Below are 24,691 nucleotides of genomic sequence, written 5' to 3'. Positions count from 1 at the left end.
CTCTAAAAGGACACCCCTCTATTCTGAGGCTGCATTCTCTGGTCTTGGATTCTCCAACCATAGGAAATATCTTCTCCACGTCCAGTCAATCATGGCCTTTCACCCGTCGATACCTCATTCTTCTGAATTCCAGTGAATACAGGCCCAGAGCCATCAAATGGTCTCCATATGACAAGCCATTCAATCCTGGAATCATTTTTGTGAACCTCCTTTGAACCTTCTCCAGTTTCAGCATGTCATTTCTAAGATAAGAGGCCCAAAACTGCTCAACAGCCATCCTTCCTATATCCCAATCTTCTTCACCTTGGGGGAAATAAGAGTCTGGAATGAACTATCTTGCAGAATGATTGAAGCTGGGTACTGACACTATTTAAAAAAGAAATTAAATCAGAAATTGACTTAGGACGATGGACCAGGTGCTCTGAAATTAGGCTAATACAAGTGTGCCTGTGGTCAGTGTGGACAATTTAAGCCAAATTATCTCTTTCCTTGCTATATAATCTTTGCTTCTATGATAACGACAAAGAAAAGCCATGACTGGGTTTTGTGTGTGTTACCCCAACACTGGGTTTTGCCATTTTCTACTCACTATATTCCTGTGAGTGAGGTTTGTTTGCCTGCTCAGTGAGGTCCACTAGGGGACTAATTCACATCAGGAGGCCTTGATCAGGAGATCAGTTTGCTAAAGAAAGGAATTCATTCTGCAACTCTCTGATAAAGGCACTTTGAGGCAAGGAGGACATATAAAAAGCCAAGAAAAGTTCAAATTCAAAGTATGTATATGTAACCATATACTACTCTGAGGTTTTCCTGCAGGCATTCACAGCAGATACAAAGAAACACAATGGAATCAATGGACAAATGCACACAGCGACAAACGAACAACCAATGCACAGATGGTGACAAACTATGCAAATACAAAGAGAAAGAGGAAAACAAATAATGATAATAGATCAGTAATAAGTGATATTAAGATGTGAACTGAAGCGGCAAAATGCTGTTCTAGAGGAGTGCTCCATGCTGTTGTGATGGAAGAAGGTGTTAATGGATGTGCTGTTGAATTTGACTGCTGGATTGTTGTTATTGAGCATCTTGTCCACAGTGAGACAGAAGTCCTTTCCAGCAGCCAGTCTGATCCCCAGGGCTGAAGTCAACAAGAGCAGATTGGTGGAGAGGGGGAGTGTGGAGATTGGTGGAGAGGAGTAGGAGAGAACATAGTCAGTGAGGGGGTTGTAGGAGGAGAACAGACTGATTGAGTAGAAGGGTGGTTGAAATTGTTGATACATTCTTGGCAGAGTGACGTGCTACATGGAAACACTCCAATAGGATCTTGCCTGCAATATATTCACCTCGTTACTTCAAACCTTCTAGCTTGATTTCAGCTGTTAGGTTTCTCCCAGAGCCAGGTGTAATTATCCCCAGGACACTTGCATTTAAAAATGAAAAAGTGGTTAAGCATAAAGAGCCAATGAACTGGTTGTCTGCATCTCCTCTCCCTCTCCAATAACAGCAGAATTGTGAGAGCTTTTTTTTAAATTGTTTTTAAAATATGGATTTGGATGTCACTAACAGCAGCAGTACAGGATGGCTATATCTCAGTTTTGCCCCAGAAAGTGGCTTGCCATTTTGGAAGAAATGACATTGTTGTGGAGCTATAGTATCTCATGGTCCAGTCTGTCAGAATTTTCTCTCTGGAAATTTTTTTCCCCCTTTGTTCACCATTAATAAACCCTTCCAAACTCCAGATTTAGTTATTTGAAAGTATTTTCCCATGGTTGGATATGAATTGTCACAATTGTCCAAAACTCTTGATACTCATCCAGGCTTAACTTTTATAACTCTCTAGATGGCTTCTAACTTCCATTCCAGTATGACCCCTGGACAATAAGTTCAGACTGCTCTCCGGCTTCTGATTCTTCTTTCCTGTTGTCATAGCTGCATCGTTTCCTCTTTTCTCCTTTTCCTCTTTTTTTCTCTTTGCCACTTTGCACTCCAGTTTTTCAACCATTTCTTTGCTTTATCCTTGTAATGTTTATTTTCCCTTGTATCTTCCTGTCTGTTTCACTCTTGCCTCTTGTTCTAATTCTTTTCTTACACTTGGTTCTCACCTCTTTCTCTTTTGATCTCTCTCTGCTTCTTTTAAACCTTACTCTGCCTTTCAATCATTATCTTCGCAATTCTGTTTTTTCTACAAAATGACAGCCTGTTATTTTATGAATTATGGTAAAAAAAACCCTTGCCAACAGGTACTCAGTAGAGTCTAGTTATCACAGTGATGTGAAAATCTCCTTTGCTGCACACACATGCTGCTTTCAACAAAATCACTAGTGAAACAGCCAAATGAATTAGGTAAAAATATCCTTTTCTGCAAAAGAGAAAACAAAAACTACAATTTTTAACCTGCAAGTTAAAATTCTCGCAGATTGTAAATTAAGAGGACGGGAACAAACTCAGGATTAAGATACAAACTGAAATAACATCAACAACTCAACAGCAAAACAAAGGAAGTTTATTATTTTTGTCTATATCGGAAACTACAGTCAAATATTTAAATGAACTTGTGGGTTATCAAGACTGCTAAACTGTAGTTAATGCCTCAGGAAGACATAACAATAATTCTCGTGCATTTCAAGCAGCAAGGTTAGTTGTAACTTTATATCTTGATACAAGTCTGTATACATACACAGCGCTGGAAGAACTCAGCAGGTCAGGCAGCATCCGTGAGAAAAGAGTAGCCAACGTTTCGGGCCAAGACCCTTCATCAGGAATGGGGGGGAAGAGAGGGCCGAAGCCCAGTAATAGAGATAGGGGAGGGGGCCCCAGACAGTCCTTCCAGGTGAGGCAACACTTCACCTGCGAGTCTGCTGGAGTCGTCTATTGCATCCGGTGCTCCTGGTGTGGCCTCCTCTACATCGGCGAGACCCGATGCAGATTGGGGGACCGCTTCGTCGAGCACTTATGCTCCATCCGTCACAATAGACAGGACCTCCTGGTTGCCACCCACTTCAACTCTGCCTCGCATTCCTATCTAGATATGTCCATACATGGCCTCCTCTACTGCCATGATGAGGCCAAACTCAGATTGGAGGAGCAACACCTCATATACCATCTGGGTAGTCTCCAGCCTGGTGGTATGAACATTGAATTCTCCAATTTCCGGTAATTCCCTCCCCCTTCCCCCTTCCCCTATTCCAGGTCCCTCTCTGCCTCTCTCCCCTTTCTGCTTCTTTATCTCTATAGTTCTTTCATGCTTATCCCCTCCCCCTCCCCCCTTTATCTTTCCTCTGATTGGTTTTCCACCTGGCGCCTCTAGGCCCTACCCCCTCCCCTATCTCTATCACTGGGCTTCGGCCCTCTCTTCACCCCCATTCCTGATGAAGGGTCTCGGTCCGAAACGTTGGCTACTCTTTTCTCACGGATGCTGCCTGGCCTGCTGAGTTCTTCCAGCGTTGTGTACGTATTCTTTGATCCACAGCATTTGCAGTTGTATTTTTGTGTTTTTACAAGTATGTAAATGTCCGATGTTCCCACCAGAATACTGGACTAATGAGATTAAGCTCGAGAATGATGCAGATCACCACTTCCTGTGTAAGTGCAGGGAATCATGGACAGCAGCGAAGCATGTGCTTCTTCCAGAAGCTGCTGTCGTATTTTGCAGCCACCAGGGCCAAATGTTGCCAGTTTTTCAGTCACTACACTAAAACTGAGACCATTGTGTTGGTGCTCTGTGTCAAAATGACGAAAAGAAGAAGCCAGGTCACTTCCAGGCAATAATAATGTCCTTGCCAGCTACTCTTTCTCGAGGCATGAAACTGGACAGAACTTACTTCATTTAAAGAAAATAAAAACAGAAGAAAAAGCCACTGAATCTATCAATTCTGTGTCAACTCCCGTGCACCATCCCAATCTGTTTGCTGCTCTCTCTAAATCTGTCTGTACCCTGTAGTTTATTCTTCACCATGAGACCAACAACATCCCTATAAAGGGTTTTGCCATTAATATAGACTTAGGGATAATTAATCTACCAAAATATATTTGTGATGTGTAAAGAAACCTGAGTCCTAGCAGAAACCATGTGGTCATATGTTCCACTCTCAGTATTTCTTGACACCAAGAAGGTAACTGAGTTATGGGAGATAATGCAGGGGATCCACAAGACTGATTCTGAAAACAAAGAACTGAGTTTAGAAGCGTAAGCTTTTAAAATAAAAGAAGTGATTGAACAGCGGACCTTATTGCTGGCTGTGGTCAAAATGTGTTAGGATGTGATCTAGAAATGTGTAGATGTAGCAAAGTGAAAGGTATGTACAAAGCAAAGCTTCACATTGTCAAACTGGAATAGGACCTAGGAATTCCACCTGTTTCATAAAGTTGTTCATTGGTTGAATTTGTTGCAACACATGTGACCCGATGGCTACCCCTTGAATACTAAGGTGTAAGGCTGAGCCAGGGATTGGGAACGTGGATCCAGTTCAAGCTTATTGTGTTTTCTCTTCGTCATTATTTTGTAGCTTGGTTTGATTTTATTGGCCAAGATCTGTCCTCCACCATCTATTGTATTCTATTGTTAATCAAGATTAACCCACTTCCCATTCCATTTCACTTTTCTAAAAGTTGCAAAAACATTGTATTCCTAACCTTGATCACTCTGGAACATTGAACAGATTTGGAGAGGTTCTACACAATTGCTCACTTTAGTGCTAGTCCTCAATATTAACTGCAGGTTCTTTCGTTATCTTTGCTGTTTGGTGCAACTAATGCAACTATCTTGTTACTAATGATCCATTCATGCAGATTTAGCACATTTAATTTTATCCCAAACATTTCTCCAGCTGTGACTTTGCTGCCAGTACCCTATCAATATTAATAAATTCTTTCATTTCCTGATGGGCCTGCCTGACCCGGATAGTGTACAACCTTAAATCTTCTTTCCCAGATTAAAAAAGTACTTTTGCCTGAGCTCCCCTACACCCTCATTAGTTCATAGCCATGGTCTGATTGTCTTAGATGATTCAGTAGGGTCAGTGCACCCCAAGGGGATAGTTCTACTTTCCCTAGGAGTGGTGCCAGTGTCCCATGAATAGAAATCGCTCCTCTTTTTCTATTTTTTTTATATGTCTGCTCCTTTCTCTTCTCGGCAGTCTGTGTTTGGCATAGAATGTAACCCAGGAATTGTTACCTTTGATTTTTTTAAAAAATCTTTTTCTCTGGCTCCTCAAACTCTTTCATCAGGACTTCATTTTTAATTCATCTTATTTTGCTGTTTTCTACAGAAATATAGCAACTGGATCTGCCCCTACTTGCTCAAATTCTTCATCTGCTAGGAGTTACCTTTCTAACTCTGGCACTAGCCAGGTAACACAACCTTCAGGACTCCTGGATATGGCTGCTTACTGTAACTGTCCTCTGTGACATTCCTTTACACAACCTTTTTTCCATAACCTGAATGGCCTCCTGTTCTTTCATTCTGTTTTAAGTATTCTCTTTTGCTGCGGCTGTTAAAGAAACACAATGAGCCAACTGGCATAACTTTATGTGATAAGTACAATGATTATGTTGACAAATTATTGTTGATAATTATGTCTAATCACATGATTAAACTACCATAGAACCATAGAACATTACAGCACGTACAGGCCCTTCAGCCCTCCATGTTGTGCTGACCCATATAATCCTTAATAAAAAATGTACTAAACACACACTACCTCACAACCCTCCATTTTTCTTTCATCCATGTGCCTGTCCAAGAGGCTCATAAATACCCCTAATGTTTTAGCCTCCACCAGCATCCCTGGCAAGTCATTCCAGACACTCACAACCCTCTGTGTAAAAAAACTTACCCCTGATGTCTCCCCTAAACTTCCCTCCCTTAATTTTGTACATATGCCCTCTGGTGTTTGCTATTGGTGCCCTGGGAAACAGGTACTGACTATCCACCCTATTGATGCCTCTCTTAATCTTGTAGACCACTATTAAGTCCCCTCTCATTCTTCTACGCTCCAAAGAGAAAAGTCCCAGCTCTGCTAACCTTGCTTCATATCACTTGTTCTCCAAACCAGGCAACATCCTGGTAAATCTCCTCTGCACCCTCTCCATAGCTTCTACATCCTTCCTATAATGAGGTGACCAGAATTGAACACAATACTCTAAGTGTGGTCTCACCAGAGATTTGTAGAGTTGCAACATGACCTCTCTACTCTTGAACTCAATCCCCCTGTTAATGAAGCCTAGCATCTCATAGGCCTTCTTAACTACCCTATCAACCTGTGCAGCGACCTTGAGGGATGTATGGATTTGAACCCCAAGGTCCCTTTGTTCATCCACACTCTTAAGTAACTGACCATTAACCCTGTACTCAGCCTTCTGGTTTGTCCTTCCAAAATGTATCACCTCACACTTATCCGGATTGAACTCCATCTGCCATTTTTCTGCCCAACTCTGCAGCCTGTCTATGTCCTCTTGTAACCTTTGACCACCTATAGCTCCATCCACAACTCCTCCAATCTTCGTGCCATCCACAAACTTACTCCATCCTTCCACCTCTACATCCAAGTTATTTATGAAAATCACAAATAGCAGGGGTCCCAGAACAGATCCCTACAGCACTCCACTAGTCACCAACTTCCAAGCAGAATACTTTCCTTCCACAACTACCCTCTGCTTTCTTTCTTTAAGCCAATTTTTTATCCAAACAGCCAAGGTTCCACTTATCCCATGCCTCATGACTTTCTGGATGAGTCTCTCATGAGGGACCTTGTCAAATGCTTTGCTAAAATCCATGTAGACCACATCCACTGCCCTACCCTCATCAACTTCTTTTGTTACCTCTTCAAAAAACTCAATCAGGCTCGTGAGACAAAATCTTCCCTTCACAAAGCCATGTTGACTATCCATGAGTAGACGGTAATTCTCCAAATGCTCATAGATCCTATCCTTAAGAATCCTTTCCAGTAGTTTGCAGACCACTGACGTAAGACTCATTGATCTATAGTTCCCAGGTTTCTTCTTATTAACTTTTTTAAACAAGGGAACTACATCTGCCATCCTCCAGTCCTCTGGCACTTCCCCTGCAGCCAAAGAGGATTCAAAGATCGTGGCTAACGCTCCTGTGATCTCTTCTCTCAATTCCCACAACAGCCTGGGTTGTATCATATCTGGCCCTGGGGATTTATCAATTTTAATGTTTTTAAGAAGATCCAGCACTACTTCTTCCCTAATCTCCACAATGTCCAGCACACAGGCCCACCCTACTTCGACCTCACCCTGATCAAGATCCTTTTCACGTGAATACTGAAGCAAAGTATTCATTTAGGAACTCCCCAACCTCCTCCACCTCCAGGCACATGTTGCGCTCCTTATCCTTAATGGTCCCACCTTCGTTCTCGTCATCCTCCTATTCTTCACATACACATAGAACGCCTTGGGGTTCTCCTTAATCCTGCATGCCAAGGCCTTCTCATGCCCCCTTCGAGCTCTCCTTTCTTTAGCTTCTTCCTGGCTACCCTATATTTCTCATAAGCCCCTCCTACTTCCTGCTTCTTATATCTAACATATGCTTCCTTTTTCCTCTTGACGAGTTGCCTCACATGTTTCGTCAGCCATGGTTCCCTTTTCCTACCATTTTTTCCTTGCTTCAGTGGGATAAACCTATCCTGAACCCAGCTCAAGTGGTCCCTAAACTTCTCCCACATTACTTCTGTGCTTCCCCCTTTGAACATCTGTTTCCAATTTACTCTCGCTAGTTCCTGCCTCATCCCTTCAAAGTTAGCCCTTCCCCAGTTAAGCACTTTACCATTTCATCTGAATTTATCCCTTTCCATAGTTATGCTGAAGTTAAGGGAGTTGTGGTCACCTTCACCAAAATGCTCCCCCACCATGAGGTCTGTCACCTGACCAGGTTCATTACCCAGAACTAGATCCAGTATAGCCCCTTCTCTCATCAGCCAGTCCACATACTGTGTCAGGAATCCTTCTTGAACACACCTGACAAATTCAGCCCCATCTATCCCCCTTGCACTCAGGAGGTGCCAGTCAATATGAGGGAAATTGAAATCACCCATAACTACTACCCTGTATTTCCTGCACCATTCTAAAATCTGCCTGCTTATCTGCTCCTCGGTGTCCTGAGGGCTATTCGGGGGCCAATAGACTACTCCCAGCACAGTGATTGATCCCTTCCTATTTCTGACTTCCACCCAGACTGACTCCGTGGACAGTCCTTCTGCAGCACCCTCCCTTTCTATAGCCGTGATACTATCCCTGACCAAGCCCCCCACTTTTCTACCTCCCATCCTATTCCTTTTAAAACACCTGAACCCCAGGACCTGCATCATCCAATCCGGCCCTTCCTCCAACCAAGTTTCAGTAACGGCCACAACATTGTAGTTCCACGTACTAATCCATTCTCTAAATTCATCCTCCTTGTTCCTAATACTCCTAGCATTGAAATAGACACATTTCAACCCCTTTAACTGGCTACAATTATGTTCTGTTCCCTGTCTGTCCTTCTTCATCAACTCTGAACTCTTAGCATCATGCCCTTGTCCTTCTACATTAATCCCTGCACTCACATTCTGATTCCCACCCCCCTGCCAAGCTAGTTTAAACCCTCCCCAACAGCTCTATCGAACCTGACCGCCAGGATATTGGCCCCCCGGGATTCAAGTGCAACCTGTCCTTTTTGTACGGGTCACACCCATCAGTGTATTCAATGAGTTTTCATTCCTATTCCAAAAACCAGAGCTAGATTTCTTTTAAAAAAAACTTTGCTGGGGAAACAAAAGTTAGATTACATACAAAGTATCTATCTATCTATCTAAAATCGTTTCTCTAAGTCAGAATGTAGATAACATCTGTAGAATAATTCATGTCTGTATTCCATTTTATAGATTTCAAATCTGAATTAAAGTCCTACCAGATTGTTTCTAAATTAACTGAGGCAGTATAAGATTGACCTTCCTCAGGATTTGCATGGCTGTTTTGAAATACATGGGAAATATTATAAACATGGCAACCAGAATGAGCATCTCACAGAATATGAATTATCACTAATATGTGAAGACTAGAGTAATGAGAGAATGTATAATAATTCATACCCTCATTTAAGTAAAAAGCATGATTTATAGAGAGATCTTTATCTTAAATTTGCATTCCTCTTTTTCTTAAAGAAGTATTCTGTTATCTTTGTTGTTGAGAAGCATTAAGTATTTGATAGTAATAGATGGCAGATGCTTTAAAATAATAAACTCATACATTTATTTTTATCTTTAAGAAATGAATATCCTCAGGGCAGTTTCCTACTGTCCTGAGAAACTGAATTGCCTGCACCAGAGATAGACCCAGGGAGCTGGATTTCCAAATTGTTTCCATCTGTTACGTCAAAAAAGATAATAAGCTTCAAGAGAATTTTCTTCATTATAAGCTGTGTTTTTTATTTAGCTGACAATTTTTCATTCAATATACATAACTTTAAAAAAAAACACTTTTTTAAATCACAGTTAGAACTCAACTTCATTCCCAGACCTCGTCTTTGGGATCTGGTGGGGGACTGAGGCAGGGTGGTGGGGCAGTGTACATATATTGTGTTGCATGGTGAAATGGCTAACAGCAGACTAACTCAGAGTATTAAAGCATCCCAAATATAATTGTGAATAAGTTTAAATAATTTCTTTATTATCCTCTCCAGTTTCACACTCGCAAGTCATTTTCCTGTTTATCTCTGCCCTTCATTGCTGTCTACTATTCTCCCTCCATTTATTTCTCTTTAACTCATTCATTAAGTTTGCATCGTTTGTTTTTTCTTTTTCTCTAGGTCTTATTTGCATTAGCTCCTTTTCTCCTGTCCATTAGTTCTTCTTGCCCCCGTCAGTTCTGTATCTTGATCAATTAGAAGGTGTTAAGCAAAGAACAAACAAGGAGGAAATACACATAAGCTGCCTCAGTTTCAATAACTTCTGAAGATAGAGGCACAAGAATATAGAGTTCTAATTAGTAAGCACTCCTTTTTACATATTGTTCATATGTTCCCTTCAGAGACATGAACTCCTCCTCCCAGCATAAGCTGTCTGATTTTTCCTCACACACCCCCTTCAAGATTTTCGCGGAGGAATCTCTATGAACCAAAGTTCCCTCAATACAGTAGATTTTGATTGCATGTTGTTAGCAGCAAAATTGCAAGACCACTATTTATGTATTTTTTTCTTTGTAAAAAGTGATCATTATGAGCACAAGGAAAAATGTAGCTTATAAAAGCTAAATTTTATTTAGGGTTTTATTTTAAGAACAATTTATTTGGCCAGCCACCGGTCCATTTATTCATTGTAGACACAGGAATGTGGAAGAACTAATTCATCCAATTTTATTCAAAATGTCAGCCATTTGCCTTAATCGCCTGGACAAGGCATAGGAGGAATTTGCCAGGTTTCACACTCTTAATCACTGTCCATTGAAAGCGTGTTGAGATCTCATGAAGACAGATTAAAATTGGTGATGATGGCTTGCATCACATGTTGTCTAGAAGAAGAATGGTGATTTGGAAAAAGACAAAATGGAACATAGCATAACGTAGTAAAACATAACATAGGAAAATAAATTCTATTTAGTTTCTTGCAGCAGGAAACTATGACCTTTTATTTACCTGAAGTACATAATTCTATTGATCTTTTGAAATTCTATTTAAAGTCACGCTCACGTACTTTGTGTTTTACTTAACAGGATTGAGAAAACGTACAAGGAAAGCTTTTGGTATACGGAAGAAAGAAAAAGACACTGACTCAACGTAAGTGTTTGGTCTAAATAACAACTTCTGTCAGATTAGTCAGTCTCTTGTGTGATAAGCAAAGTGCCACTTCTGGGGTTTTCTGTCAGTGAAAAAATATATCTGACATATTAAGTGGAAGTATTATAAAGACATTCACCTGTACTCATCACACTCATCTAAATACAAAGTAACCAAAGAAGCCTAGTTGGTATCTTAATGCACTATCAATATTAAGTTTATTATTGGCATTGTAATTAGAGATGATGATTTTGTAGTTGGCTTTATTTTTCTACTTCAAAGGAGTTATAAAAATTGAAGGTGTGCTGTTAATAGTTTACCACCTAGAGCTGAGGTCCAGTAGATTCAGTCTTATTTACATATGTTTTCAAACTGCAAAGATCAAAGTTCAAAGTATGTAAATGTCTTATTGTATCACTTTTAATTATAAGACTTTGTTATGCAATTTAATCAAGATAATAGTCATAGATACTTCCTATCATAGAGATTAAAGATTAGCTTTATTTGACACGTGTACGTGCACATTGAAACATACAGTGAAGTGTGTCATTTGCATCAACAACCAGCACAGTACGAGGATGTGCTGGGGCAGTCCACACGAGTCTTCATGCTCCTGACACTGACATAGCATGCCCACAATCTGCTAGCTCTAACCCTAACTCACGTCTTTGGAATGTGGGAGGAATACAGAGCACCCAGTGGAAACCCAAGCAGTCACAGGGACAATGTACAAACTCCTTACAGCCATTGGTAGGAATTGAACTCTGACTACTGATCACTAGTGTTGTAAAGCTTTACACTGACCACTACACTACCTCTTCTCCATCATCAAGTGTGCATTTAGGGGTCAGAGGTTTGGAGACATTAAAGTTATAGATTAGAGAGGAAAAATGCACTCTTCTGAGGAGCTTTGACTCCCAGAATTTTTAGCTCTCCCACACTGGCAGAAATTTTCAATCCATCTCGTCAACAGGGTCAAGGGCAAGGGTAATGTATAACTTATTATTCTGCTCCTACCTAAGATGTGGCTGACAGCATGAGAGTGAAATTCACCTTTGGTCACTGAAGGAGTCATAGTTACTACTTAGGGTAATACAGCACAGTATCGAGTCTGCCATCCTCTCCTCACATGACCTCACATTTCCCTTTATTTGCTACATGCTTGCTCAACTAACCAGCCTGTCAGCAGCCCACCGAATCTCCCTCTATTCTCCTCACAAAGCCAGGCTTTGTGCCTATGTGTTTAGAAATAGCAGTTTGAACCTCTAAGTCCATATCATTAACAAAGATTGTATCAAACACCAGTCCCAAGGAATGCCATCATTCATCTTGTCCTAATCCATAAAATTGGCCAACATTGGACCCATGCCATCAATGCCCCTCTTATGCATCCAGTTCAACTTTGCTGATATGCCCATTATATGCCACTTTATCAAAGGCCCATGTACACCACACCCACTCATCAACTCTACCCTTAACTCATCAAAAATTCCTCTCAATCATAGTATACTCTTAACCAATCTTTTCTGGCTCAAATTCATTAAAGCATTTTCCTCCAGATGATGATTAACCCTGTCCTGAATCAATATTCCAATAGAAGAAAGCTGAGAAGTAATTTCTTCACTCAGAGGGTAATGAATCCTCAAAATTCTCCAATCAGGAGGAGTATGCAGGCACAGATCCTGAAAGTACTTGAGGGAGAGAAAGAGATCAAAAGACTTTTGGTTATTAAGAAAATCAAGGGATAAGGAGAGGGACATTGTAAAGGTCCTCCCCAGGATGCAGCAGGCTGCTATACCTGTGGCCCGAACATTTCTCAAGTCAGAAACATGGCAATGAACCAGTGGTGGAAAATACCTGCAGCCCTGGAGCACCACCTGCTTGTACGTATGGGCTGCCCTTAACCTGGAGAGGATCTATAGTTCGAGAATTCGGGCAGGGAGAAGGTGAAATTCCAGAACATGTTATCATTAAAAAACAGATTAGATGTTTTAGCAGGTTTAATGGTGGATAAATTCTTAGGGTCTGCTCAGATGCATTGTGCTCTGGTCTGATGAATGATCTCCACCCAGAAGGTCAGTTGACCATTTCCCTTAACATATAGATGCTGCCCGACCCCCTAATTTTCTGAAGCATTTTGTGTGTTGCTACAGGTTTCCAGCATCTGCAGTCTTTCTTGCTTCTCTGATCAGAGTAGGATGTGAGCCTTCTCAGAGTCCTGCGGGCATTACATAATGGCTGTGGGCAGAGGGTTCTCCATGGCATAGCTAAGATTGTCATCCCTTTGAGATGAACTTTTATCTAACCGGATAGAAAATGATACAACAAATTATTTCAAATGAATCATCATTCTTTTGGATGCATGGGCCAATTGCATTTTAAATTAGCAGCTCTTTGGAGGCGTTAGAAAACAAAGGTGAAGACTGCAGGCTGAATCTTCCTCCATCTCTGAATAAAGGGCATTCTGATTACTAGCCGCAAATCATGCCTAATCTACATGGTTTTGTTTTGGTGTTCACTAATCACTTGATGAATGCTACCCAAAATATTTTGTGCTTTGCAAAATCCAGTACAGTAATAATAGAACCAGAATCAGGCTTATTATCACTGACATACAGAATGTTGTGAGATTTGTTTTGTGGCAGCAGTACAGTGCAATATGTTATAGAATTGTTATGAATTACCATAAGGAATACTATAAAAAATAAATAAGCCATCCAAAAAGATAGCAAAATAGTGAGGTAGAGTTCATTGACTGTTCAGTAATCTGATGGCAGAAGGGAAGAAGATGTTGCTAAAACTTTGAGTGTGGTTCTACAGGCTCCTATACCTCCTCTGTGATGGTAGTAATGAGAAGAGGCATGGCCTGGGTGATGTGAGACCTTATGATGGATGCCACCTTCTGGAGGCATTGCCTTTTGAAGACGTCCTCAATGGTGGGGAGGCTAGTGCCAACGAAGTATCTGGCTTACAACTCTGCAGCTTTTTCTGATATCATGCAGGCCAGTGCATAACTTGTCAGTCGCCAGTGCAAGACTCCTGTGAACTGCAGAGTAACTGATATTGCTGATATACCTTCTGGTGGGTATCAATAAGATTGAAAGATAGGGATAACATTCATTACGATGGTTAGAAGATTGCCAGAGATAACGGTTGTTTCTAGTTCAGATTCCAACAGGTAGCACAACGCTGAACAAGTTTATCAAGTAGTGTATCTTTGCAAAATGTGAAAGAATCTGTTCTTAATTAACGTACTTTTATATTTGCAAGCAGCTCCCATTTTGAACCAAATCTGTATCTGAACCTGAATCAAAACATCTTAGATAGGCTTCCAAGAACACAAAAGACAGTGACAAATCTGCATGCAGTTTGACAGATGTCCCACTGATTTATGTTCCCTGAACATCATTCAAACCCTGTACCACCAGACAAAGCAACCCAAAAAATTAATTATTATTCACAATATGGGAAATTGATTATAAATTAATTAATAATTAATTGTTATAAATAAATTATTATCAATAAAATAATTATTATTGAGGTACAGGAGACTGTAGAGCTATACTTTTACCTCATGACCGCACATTTATTGCACTATTTGTAATCAATGTTCCTTGAATATATTAACCACGTTTTATGTTCAGTGGAAAAAGTACTTCTTCAAACTTTGGAATCCAACTTGAAGAAGGACTAAATCCAAGACACTGTTAAATGTGAAGATAAAATAAAAATAAGGCAAATCAAAAATAATGAATAAGTTATATTCAATTTTTTTATCAAAATTTGATATTTATCATCTGTAAAACCATTCATTAGTATTTATCATTCAATAATAATTGAATTAAGTTTGGTTCATAATTTGTTTACTCTTTTCAATCTCAGTGACGCTATTCACTGTGGTTGTTCAGTTTAAAATTACATTTGGGCCGTGACTAAGTGTCGGCAGCTGCAAAAAAAAGTGATAAGAGATTGGTTGCCTTCCATATTTCAATGGAAAAATTCAGTAGAATATGGAATGAATGACTGATTAATTATGATAACAGATAGCCAAAAGTTGCAATCAGCCCTTTTATTCCAATTGCCAGAGCTAATAAACAAATAATACATAGCTACTGTATTAAATCACCAGAAGTGGCAAATCATGCACAGTACACCTTAATGGTATATCATCATGTACTAATTATAATCAACTAGCACAGTAGCACTGTTTCATTAGGTGCAATATTATCTAAATAGCATTGTGACTATAAATGCACATTTATTAAAAATAAATCTTAAGAACAAAACTTAACAAAAAAACCTCCTTAAATTTCCTCTTCCCTGCCTCAAGATTTTGAAGTCCTGGTTTAGTGTTGCCTTTCCTTACACAGTGATTTATCTCCTCCCTAATGAAGGTGTGTACAAACACGCTAAACAAGCCTAGGGGATACCAGTGCAGAGGGAGGTCACTTGGCTAAAATCCTTATTACTGAAGTCCAGGCATCTAGTAGTTCCTCATGAATGAAGTAGCTTCCCACTTCTGTAGCTTCACAGCAACTAAGAGCTAGCATTATATACCTTAGAAATTCAACTGCACAGTTATGTAAGTGGTCATGGGTTTAATTATTTCTTTTATATCCGTCAATTAAATCGTAATACTGAGAAATATAGCTTAGATTAAGATGTTTTCCTTCATTCCCCTCAGGTGGAATGCCCATGAAAACCCTATTAAATAAACAAATACAATGTGAGATTTTCCAGAGGCTAACAGTGATCGTACTAGAATCTTATTGTTAGTTCATTACAGATCAAGGACAGATGTGACACAGAAACAATTCTCCTGGCTGGTTTTATTTTGATAGAATTTTTACTACGTTTCTTTTGTTAGACATCATGAATAAGAAGTTGTCACGCAACTTTCAGAATTTAAGTTCGTATTCCTGTTCCTTAATTTCCTTTTATTTTAACTAGTCCTAGCATTTTTTCTTACCTCTTATTTCACTGTGTGAGAATCTGAAACTTATTGCCCTTCAGCAACAGATACAAAGTGCTGGGGGAGCTCAGGAAATCAGGCAGCAGCAGCAGCATGTAAGTAAGGGAACAAAGAGTCGATGTTTTTGGCCAAGATCCTCCAACAGGATTGGAAAGAGAAGGGACAGAATACAGAGGTGTGGCGGGGTGGGGGGGGGAGAGTAGTACTAGCTGGTAAGTGATAGGTGAGACTAGGTGAGGGGGAAGATGGAAAAGATGGAATCTAATAGGAGAAGACAATGGACCATGGAAGAAAGAGAAGGAGCAGGGGTACCAGAGGGAGGTGATGGGCAGGAGAAGAAAAGGAATGCATTAAGAGGCTAACCAGAAAGGGGAATGGAAAAAGAAAGATATGGGAGAGGTTAATTTTACCAGAAGCTAGAGAAATCAGTGTTCATGTCATCAAGTTGGGGGCTACTCAGACAGAATATAGGGTATTGTTCCTCCAACTTGACCTCAATGGGCAGTAGAGGAATCCATGGACAGACATGTTGGAATGGGAATGTGAAGCTGAATTAATATGGTGGCCATTAAAAGATCCTGCGTTTTGTGGCAGATAGAACAAAGGTGCTTGACAAAGCAGAGCCCAAATCTATGTTGAGTCTCTCTGATGTAGAAGAGGCTACACCAGGAGCACCAGATACAATGGATACTCCAGTAGACTTGCAATTAATGTGTCGCCTGTTGAATTCTGGTATTTTAATCCAAGATTCTTTTAGCAGTCAGGATCAAGGCATAAATATGTTGCTTCATAATCATTTTGTTAAGAGTTGATAGAACAAAGAGAATAGGAACAAAACAGTGACAGAGGGTCACTGCTGCTTGAAGAAGATAGCACCTAGTATAAAACAATTATTTTTATACCCAAAGATTAGGAAAAATCCATTCAAATCTATAGTTAAGGGTAAACCAATTAGAAATTACTTATTCAATACTTCAGTAAAATTAACCAATGAGAATGAGAATACACTTATTCACTTACTGAAATACAGAAAACCTTTCAGAATTGTATTTTGTATAGCCACTAGAGGCATATTAAACTGCTATACATATTAAACTGATATGCATATAAAAGCTACTTAAAATACATGGAGACAATTAGTTGTTAAATTACAACAAAATGACAATTAACATTTAACAATTGGATCCAATGCACCTCACCTGTTTGAGGCTCTGAATCATCATGAGGGAGGAGGTGTAGGTGCAGGAGTGTGACCACCCAGGTTGTGCTCTCTTCTCGCTGCTGCCATCAGGTAGAAGGTACAGGAGCCTCAGGACTCACATCACCAGATCCAAGAACAATCACCACCCCTCAACCATTGGGCTCTGAATACAAGGGAATAACTATACAAGGGAATATGCTTGCTCCATCATTGAAATGGCCCCACAATCAATAACCTCACTTCAAGGACTCTTTATCTTATTATGTCATGTTTTCATTACTTATAGCTATTTACTTATATTTGCATTTACACAGTTTGTTGTCTTCTGCACTCTGGTTATCTTCCATTGATCCTGTTACAGTTACTATTCTATAGATTTGTTGTGTATGCCTACAGAAAACTGAATCTCACGTTGTATATGGTGACATATATGCACTTTGATAATAAAATTTACTTCAAACTTTGAAGAAGAGGTAGATTGTGAGGTCAAGAGTCCATATTAACAAATTAGGGAATGGTTGAATAGTCTTTGAACAGTGGGATAGACTGTTGGCAGTATCTCAGAATAAGTTTTCATTACCCCAATTGTGGCCAGACCACTCTTATAAATTATTTCTTACTCATATGTTCTATATGTTGATCTATAAAGTTCAGTATCGGTACTCTACTGACCACTTTCTCAATGTGCATTACTACCATCAACAAATTTCCTCATATTTCTCTATTCTTGCACTCATTTTAGTTCATTCCGTGCATTTATACTGTCATTTTTTACTCTAATTTTTATCAAAATGTAACACTGGACATTGTTCAGCATTTAAATTCATCTAAATTTAGTTTTAACCTGCCTGTATCTCCTTGAAGTCGATTAATAGCCATTTTCAGCTCTCTGTTCCTCTAAGTTTGGTGTGATCTGCAAATTTGGAAATTGTGCTCCCTACACCCAAGTCCAGGACATCATTAGTCATCTCTGGGGAATCTCACTGTACACTTCTTTCTAATCCAAAAAAAAACTCATGTGTCCAATGTTTTTTTATCTGTGCCATAATTGTCTCTTGTGCTTCATAGGTTTTGTTCTTGATGATAAGAGCTTTAGACAACATCTTCTGTTTGGAATCCCATACAATCCATATCAATTACATTTCTCTCATTGGCCCTCAATTCGTTCCTCAAAATGCTTCATTAGTTAGTTAGACATGATCTGCCTTTAACAACTCTGGGCAGGTTTTCTCTACTTAACCCACATTACCCCAATGACTGTTAATTTTCTCAATGGTCATTATTTCTAGAACCTTCACTAATGAAGATGTCTTGGGTAGTTTATTGTTGAGAGAGAATGGTAGAGTCCTGGGGAGTGTGCAGAACAGAAGGACTGAGAAGTACAAGAAAGTGGTTCACTCAAAGTAGAGTTACAGATAAATAAATGTCACAGGGTGTATCACAGTGGTTCCCAAAGTGGCAGTATCACATCCCCTCCCCCAGGAGCAGTGACACTTTCTAAGGGGGCGATAAAGATAAAGTATGCAGTGGGGAGGCACTCAGTAGCAAGGGGAGTAGCTGAGGGATTACAGCCTTAATTTAAGAAATGAATTACTTATTCCAAGCACTCATAATTGATTTCAATTAACACATAGTCACCTCATCTCTTGCTAACCCACCAACTCTTAGACTTTGCTCAAAGCTCATTATAGTTGTTGAAAAGTAATGTGACACTTCTGTGTTTGGCAACTCATGAGAAAAATCTGGACTGACAAAAGTGTGTTATTTCAGAGCCCAGTACATACATTTCCTGTGAATTGGGGAGAATTAGGTTGAATTCAATGAGGTAATTTTCAAAATCTGCCCTGTTGAATGGTCTTGACTGCTTTTCTCTAGCCCACAGCACAACCAAGATATTGCTGCCCCACTTTATGCACCTTCAGGCAGAGAGTCAAGTTTTGCCTGAGCTATTGTGACATCAGAACTTTGCCCTTTATTGATTGCAGTGTTTGAGTTTGGACTTGTACAATAGGTAATTAACAGTGGTTTTTAATCCATAATGAAAATGGCAGAAGCAGACCAATGAAAAAGAAGTGTAGACGATATAGTGTGGAGAACCTGAAATATGGAGTTCTACCAACACCAAGCAATCAACCACAGCCAATGTGTTTGCAGTGTGAATAAGGTTTTCCAAATGAGGCAATGAAACCATCCAAGATCCTTGAACATTTCAAGAGAATACATTCCCATAAAGCAAACAAGAACTTGACTTTTTCAGTTATTTCATGAAAATGTTCAGAAATGGAAAACACTTCAAAACATGTAAGGAGTGGTGGTTTGCATACTTCATACATTTAAGTGCTCACTGATAAACCTGGAAAGCCCCATGCTGTTGGAGAAGAAATGATTCTGCCAGCAGTAAGGGAGGTCCTGAATACAATTTTTCATTAGTCACCAGACCAAATAATTTAAGTGATTCCACTCTGTTCAAAGATGAATAGATCATGTATCTAAGAATACAGAAGACACATTGTGCGACATACTTAGGACAACAGAATTTGTTCTGCAGTTGAATAAGTCGACTTTGCCAGGCAACGAATCATTACTTCTTGATTATGTTCGCTTCGTAAAAGATGAAAGCATGGTTCAAGAGATGTTATTTGTAAAGGGATGTTATGAAGGGGGAGTCAATGTTTTAGATTGCTGAGCAATGTTTAAAGAGAACATTCTCACTTGTGCAACAAATTGGCAGGACATCATCAACAACAGGAACCATCAATAACAGGACACCGTCAGTAACAGGAACTATCAATAACAGGACACTGTCAATAACAGGACACCATCAATAGCAGGAACCATCAATAACAGGAACCATCAACAACAGGAACCATAAATAACAAGACACCATCAATAGCAGGACACCGTTAATAACAGGAACCATCAATAACAGGAACCATCAACAACAGGAACCATAAATAACAAGACACCATCAATAGCAGGACACCGTTAATAACAGGAACCATCGATAACAGGACACCATCAATAACAAGACACTGTCAATAACAGGACATGATTAATAACAGGACACCGTCAGTAACAGGATGCCACTGTGTCGTTACTACGTTCTTGGAAAATGCTGCACCTAACATATTTACAATTCACTGTGTAGTTCACAGACAACTTGTCATAGAAACCCTGAGTGATTGGCTGCACAAGTCATTAAATATTGTTATCACAGCAGTAAATAAAATCTTGTCCCATGCTCTCAATTCTCAACTATTTTGAGAACTTTGTATTGAGAATGATAAACAGCTTGAACACTTGCTGTTGCACACAGAAATCAGGAGGCTCTCAACAGGAAACTACCTGAGAAATTTTTTATGCACTATTTGAAAGTGTGATGAAATTCTCTGAAGACTCAAGTGCTTCATTCAGTAATCAACTCAAGAGTATTGGGCATGACATAACTTATTTGTCAGATTTATTCACAAAGTTTAATGAAATCAGTCTTCAATTACAAAGAAATTATGTCAATTTTATCAAAGCCAGCTATCCCTATTTAAGTGCAACAGTGACCTTCACAATTATTTTTCCAATTTCCAAGCCTCACTGAGTTGGAAGAGAAAGAAGGAATATCAGATGATAATCTTCAAGTCTATAGTAACCGAGTGAGCTGCATAAAGACATGTCGGAAAGATTTCAGGATCTTCTCTCTACCCAATCCAGATTGGGTAATAAATTAATTCCTGACTACTTTTAATGATGAATTAACAGAAAAGATGGAGGAAGAACCTCTCTACAAAATGATTTTGAGCTGATGCTGAGGTTCAAAAAATCATTATCTGAACTTTTAGTTACAAAAGGAAATCTCTGAACGTTATCCTGCACTGCACAAAAGGCTCAAGATTTTCTTTATTGCCCTTTCAACATCATATGTAGTAGAGCATGGTTTCAATGTGGTCACCTATTCCAAAGCAATTATTGAACATGGGGATCAGAATCAGAATCCGACATGCGTCGTGAAATTTGTTGCTTTGCGGCAGTAGCATATTGTAATGCATAATAATGAAAACTACAAATTACATAACAAACATGTATAAAAAAAGAAAATTAAATTAAATAAATAGCGGAAAAAGAGAAAAAAATACTGAGGTAGCATCCGTGGGTTCAGAAGTCTGATGTCGAAGGGGAAGAAGTTGTTCCGAAACGTTGAGTGTATGTCTTCAGGTTCTTGTATCTCCACTTTGTGGTAGTAATGAGAAGAGGCTATGTCCTGGATGATGGGGGTCCTTAATGACAGATGTGGCCATTTTAAGACATTGCCTTTTGACGGTGTCCAGGATGCTGGGGAGGCTAGTGCCCCTGGTGGAGCTGACTGGGTTTACAACTGAGACAGCTTCTGAGTGACATTCAGAAGCTGATACCACTGCACCAAGCCCACCCATCTCACTGAAAGGTGAAAACGCAACCAAGTAGTGAATAGTTGGACTATTAATGTACACTCTAAAATTATTGATGTAAATTGCTTTTACTGTAATTAAATAAATAACTTTATTTATAGATTTGAATATTTTTAGCAATTACTTGTCACTGCTTTGAAATTTTTTTTTCACTGTGCATCATAAATGAACATTCTTTATAGATTTTATATGACAGCCAGAAAGGGTTCATTCACTGAGTATATGTGGGTAAAACTCAAAGGTAAGAAATGCAATAACTCTGATAGGATTATATTAGAAAATCCTCAATAGTCATTGGGGCTTTGAAGAACAGATATTCAGACAGATAGGGAAAGATGTAAAAAAGCTGTAAAAAAACAAAAGTAACTTCCCTAATGTACCCACACAACACTAGGAGTTTAGATGGGACAAAATTTGTAAGGGGCATCCAGGAGGGTTTCTTAAATCAATATGTAGATAGGAAGAGGAATGGCCTTATTTTGTTGGGTCATGAGCCTAGCCAGGTGACTGATCTTTAAACGGGAGAATGGTTAAGGAATAGTAAATACAATTCCTTAATATTTAAGATAGCTATATATGAGGAGAAATATCAATTTTAAGAGAGTGTATTAATTTGGAGCAGGGAAGATTGCAAGAGTATTAGACAGGAGCTAGGAAGACCTAATTAGGGGGAGTTGTTTTTTTGGCAAGACCCAAATGCAGAGTATTTAAAGGTCAGCTGCACATAGTAGAGTTCCAGTAAAGGGAAAGACATGGATGAAACTGTAGATGGGTGGGTTAGTAAATTTTCAGAATACATGAAGAGTCATGGGTACTTCACAAGTCTGTAAAAGGATAATTACAGTGGGATGTAGATCAGTTGCAGATATTGGTAGAGAAGTGGCAGATGGAGTTAAACCTGGCAAATGTGAAGTGTTGCATTTGAGGAACTCAAGTGTAAAGAGAGAATACAGTACTAATGTCAGGACTTTTAGCAGTGTTGATGTACAGAGGGATACTATGATCCAAGTTCATGATTCTCTGAAAGAAGCTGCACAAGTTGAAAGGGTGGTTAAGAAGCCAAATGGCATGCTTGGCTTTATTAGTCAAAAAACTGAGTTCAAGAATCAGGAGATTATGTTGCTGCCAAAAACTCTAGTTAGGCGATATCTGGAGTATCAGTTGCTCCATTATAGGAAGGATGTTGAGGCTTTGGAGAAGGTACAGAAGATTACCAGGAAGATATCTGGATTAGAGGGTGAATACTGTAAGCAGAGATTGTACAACATATGTTGTTTTCTCTGGCGTGCCGGAGGTAGACAGGGGATCTGATAGAAGTTTATAAAATTATGAGAGGCATAGACAGTACAGATGCCTAGTTTCTTTTTCATCAGTTTGATCTGACCAGTACCAAAGGCCATGCATTTAAGGTGAAAGGGATAAGTTCAGAAAAGATATGCAGGACAAGTATTTTTCATCGAATGGTGGGTGGCTGGAGTGTGCTGCTTGGTCTGGTGGTGGAAGCAAATACGGGAGAGATGCTCAGAAGGCTCTGAGACAGACGCATGAATATGCAGGCAATGAAAGGATGTGGACATTGTCTCAGTTTAGTTGAGCATTTGATTATTAATTTCGTTAGTTTGGCAAAACAACATTGTGGTCCTAAGATCTGTTTCTTGTGCTGTTCTGTTCCATGTTCTATGTTGACCCAGTGGATTGCATGCTAAGAATTTTAATGGAAGTGGTTGCAGAAATAGTTGATGATTGATTGTAGAATGTCATTACTCACTAAACTCCAGGAGGGCTTTAGAATAAAGGGGTTTTGTTGCATTTGTATAGATTGTGTTGAGGCCTCACCTGGAATATAGTCTTACCTAAAAATAAATTAATAACATTGGAGGCAGTACAAAAGAGATTTGCCTGCTAATTCCCGGGATGAGAGGATTGTTCAATCAAGGGAGATTAAATTGTTTGAGTCTGTATTCGTTAGAATGTGGAAGAATGACGGGTGAACTTGTTAAAACATACAAGATCTCAAGGGAGCTTAACATGGTAGATTGTGGGATATTTTTGGTTATGTTTTCTAACTCCAAAACATAAAACTAATTGCGAGAAAAAAAGATGGGAGTTCAGGAAACTTAGTTTGATTTTTATTTTAATCAAGGTGCATACATATCACGTGGTGGCTTGATGGCACATGCAATTCACATGCTCTCACATACTGTACAACCCACAATGCATTGTGTAAACAACAAAGGACACTTAATCAAACAATATACTGACGATATACTCAGGTCCTGCTGAAGGGTCCTGGCCCAAAACATCGACTGTACTTTTTTCCATAGATGCTGACTGGCCTGCTGAGTTCCTCCAGTATTTTGTGTGTGTTGCTTGGATTTCCAGCATCTGCAGATTTTCTCTTGTTTGTGAATATATTTACAATATTACTCAAATGTTACTAAATATTAAATGCACAACAGTTTTCACTTGTGGGAGAGTTATGTACAAAGAACCATAGCTATGAGATAAAGAGGAGGTCAGTTAAAATTGAGGAATAGAGTAGAATCCAGTTAACTGGGCCATCATTCAATTGGGGCAGCCACTTATTTTGGACAAAGCTTAAAGAACAAAGACTAATCAAAAAAGTTTCCAGAATTCCGTTCATTTATTTGGGACACTATGCCACTTAATTGGGATGGAAGACTGGTGCTGAAGAGTGTTTAACTAACATCAGTCACATGAACTCTTGTGGCCATTAGACACCACACCATGTGTAGAGAAAAGTTTCTAAATAGTGTCAGTTCTGTGTATTCATTTTCAAAATGCAATGATTTTTGTCACTGATAGTAGTTGGCACTAAATAAGCAATAAGACATTTCAGAACTGTTTTGCTCACTGTGATTTCAATCATTGAGGCCAGAAACAGCCAGGAATAAAAATCAAATGATTTCAGTACTTTAATGTTAGTAACTACAGAGAATCTGAAGGTATCAACAGTCATATTGAATGTTATAATGAAAATGAAGATTTGGAAGATGCAATAATTGAAAGCATTTTATAAAGGCAGTCCATTATCTGCACTAGGTGTTTGTGCTGTTTTTATTCATTTACAATGAATTAAAAGAACACAACAGAGTACTGTTGATGACTATTAGGAACTAATACAGTTTTATAGTACTGTGGTAGTATTTGTATTGTTCCAATTTGATCTATATTTCATATAAATATATGATTTGTTGCTCAGTTAAATGATAGTTTTTTTGTACCTTTTTAACAATTTCCATGAAACTTAGGCTAAATTTGCATCCCTAAGTAATTTCATA

At 39.2% G+C, this 24,691-nt stretch overlaps 1 protein-coding gene across 1 annotated transcript in view; it reads left to right on the top strand.

Annotated features, from left to right (window-relative positions):
• The window catches only part of sgip1a (SH3GL interacting endocytic adaptor 1a), a 197,606-nt gene that overhangs the window by 29,801 nt on the left and 143,114 nt on the right, over nt 1-24,691 (top strand). Inside the window, exon 3 of the mRNA XM_059984381.1 lies at nt 10,714-10,777. Within this exon, the coding sequence (XP_059840364.1) occupies nt 10,714-10,777 (64 nt within the window). The remainder of the gene's footprint in view (nt 1-10,713; nt 10,778-24,691) is intronic.

The sequence above is a fragment of the Hypanus sabinus genome, chromosome 11 (assembly GCF_030144855.1).
Source record: "Hypanus sabinus isolate sHypSab1 chromosome 11, sHypSab1.hap1, whole genome shotgun sequence".
NCBI classification, from domain to species: Eukaryota; Metazoa; Chordata; class Chondrichthyes; order Myliobatiformes; family Dasyatidae; genus Hypanus; species Hypanus sabinus.
The sequence above is the reverse complement of the archived record's forward strand: the minus strand, read 5'-3'. Positions and strand labels throughout refer to the sequence as shown.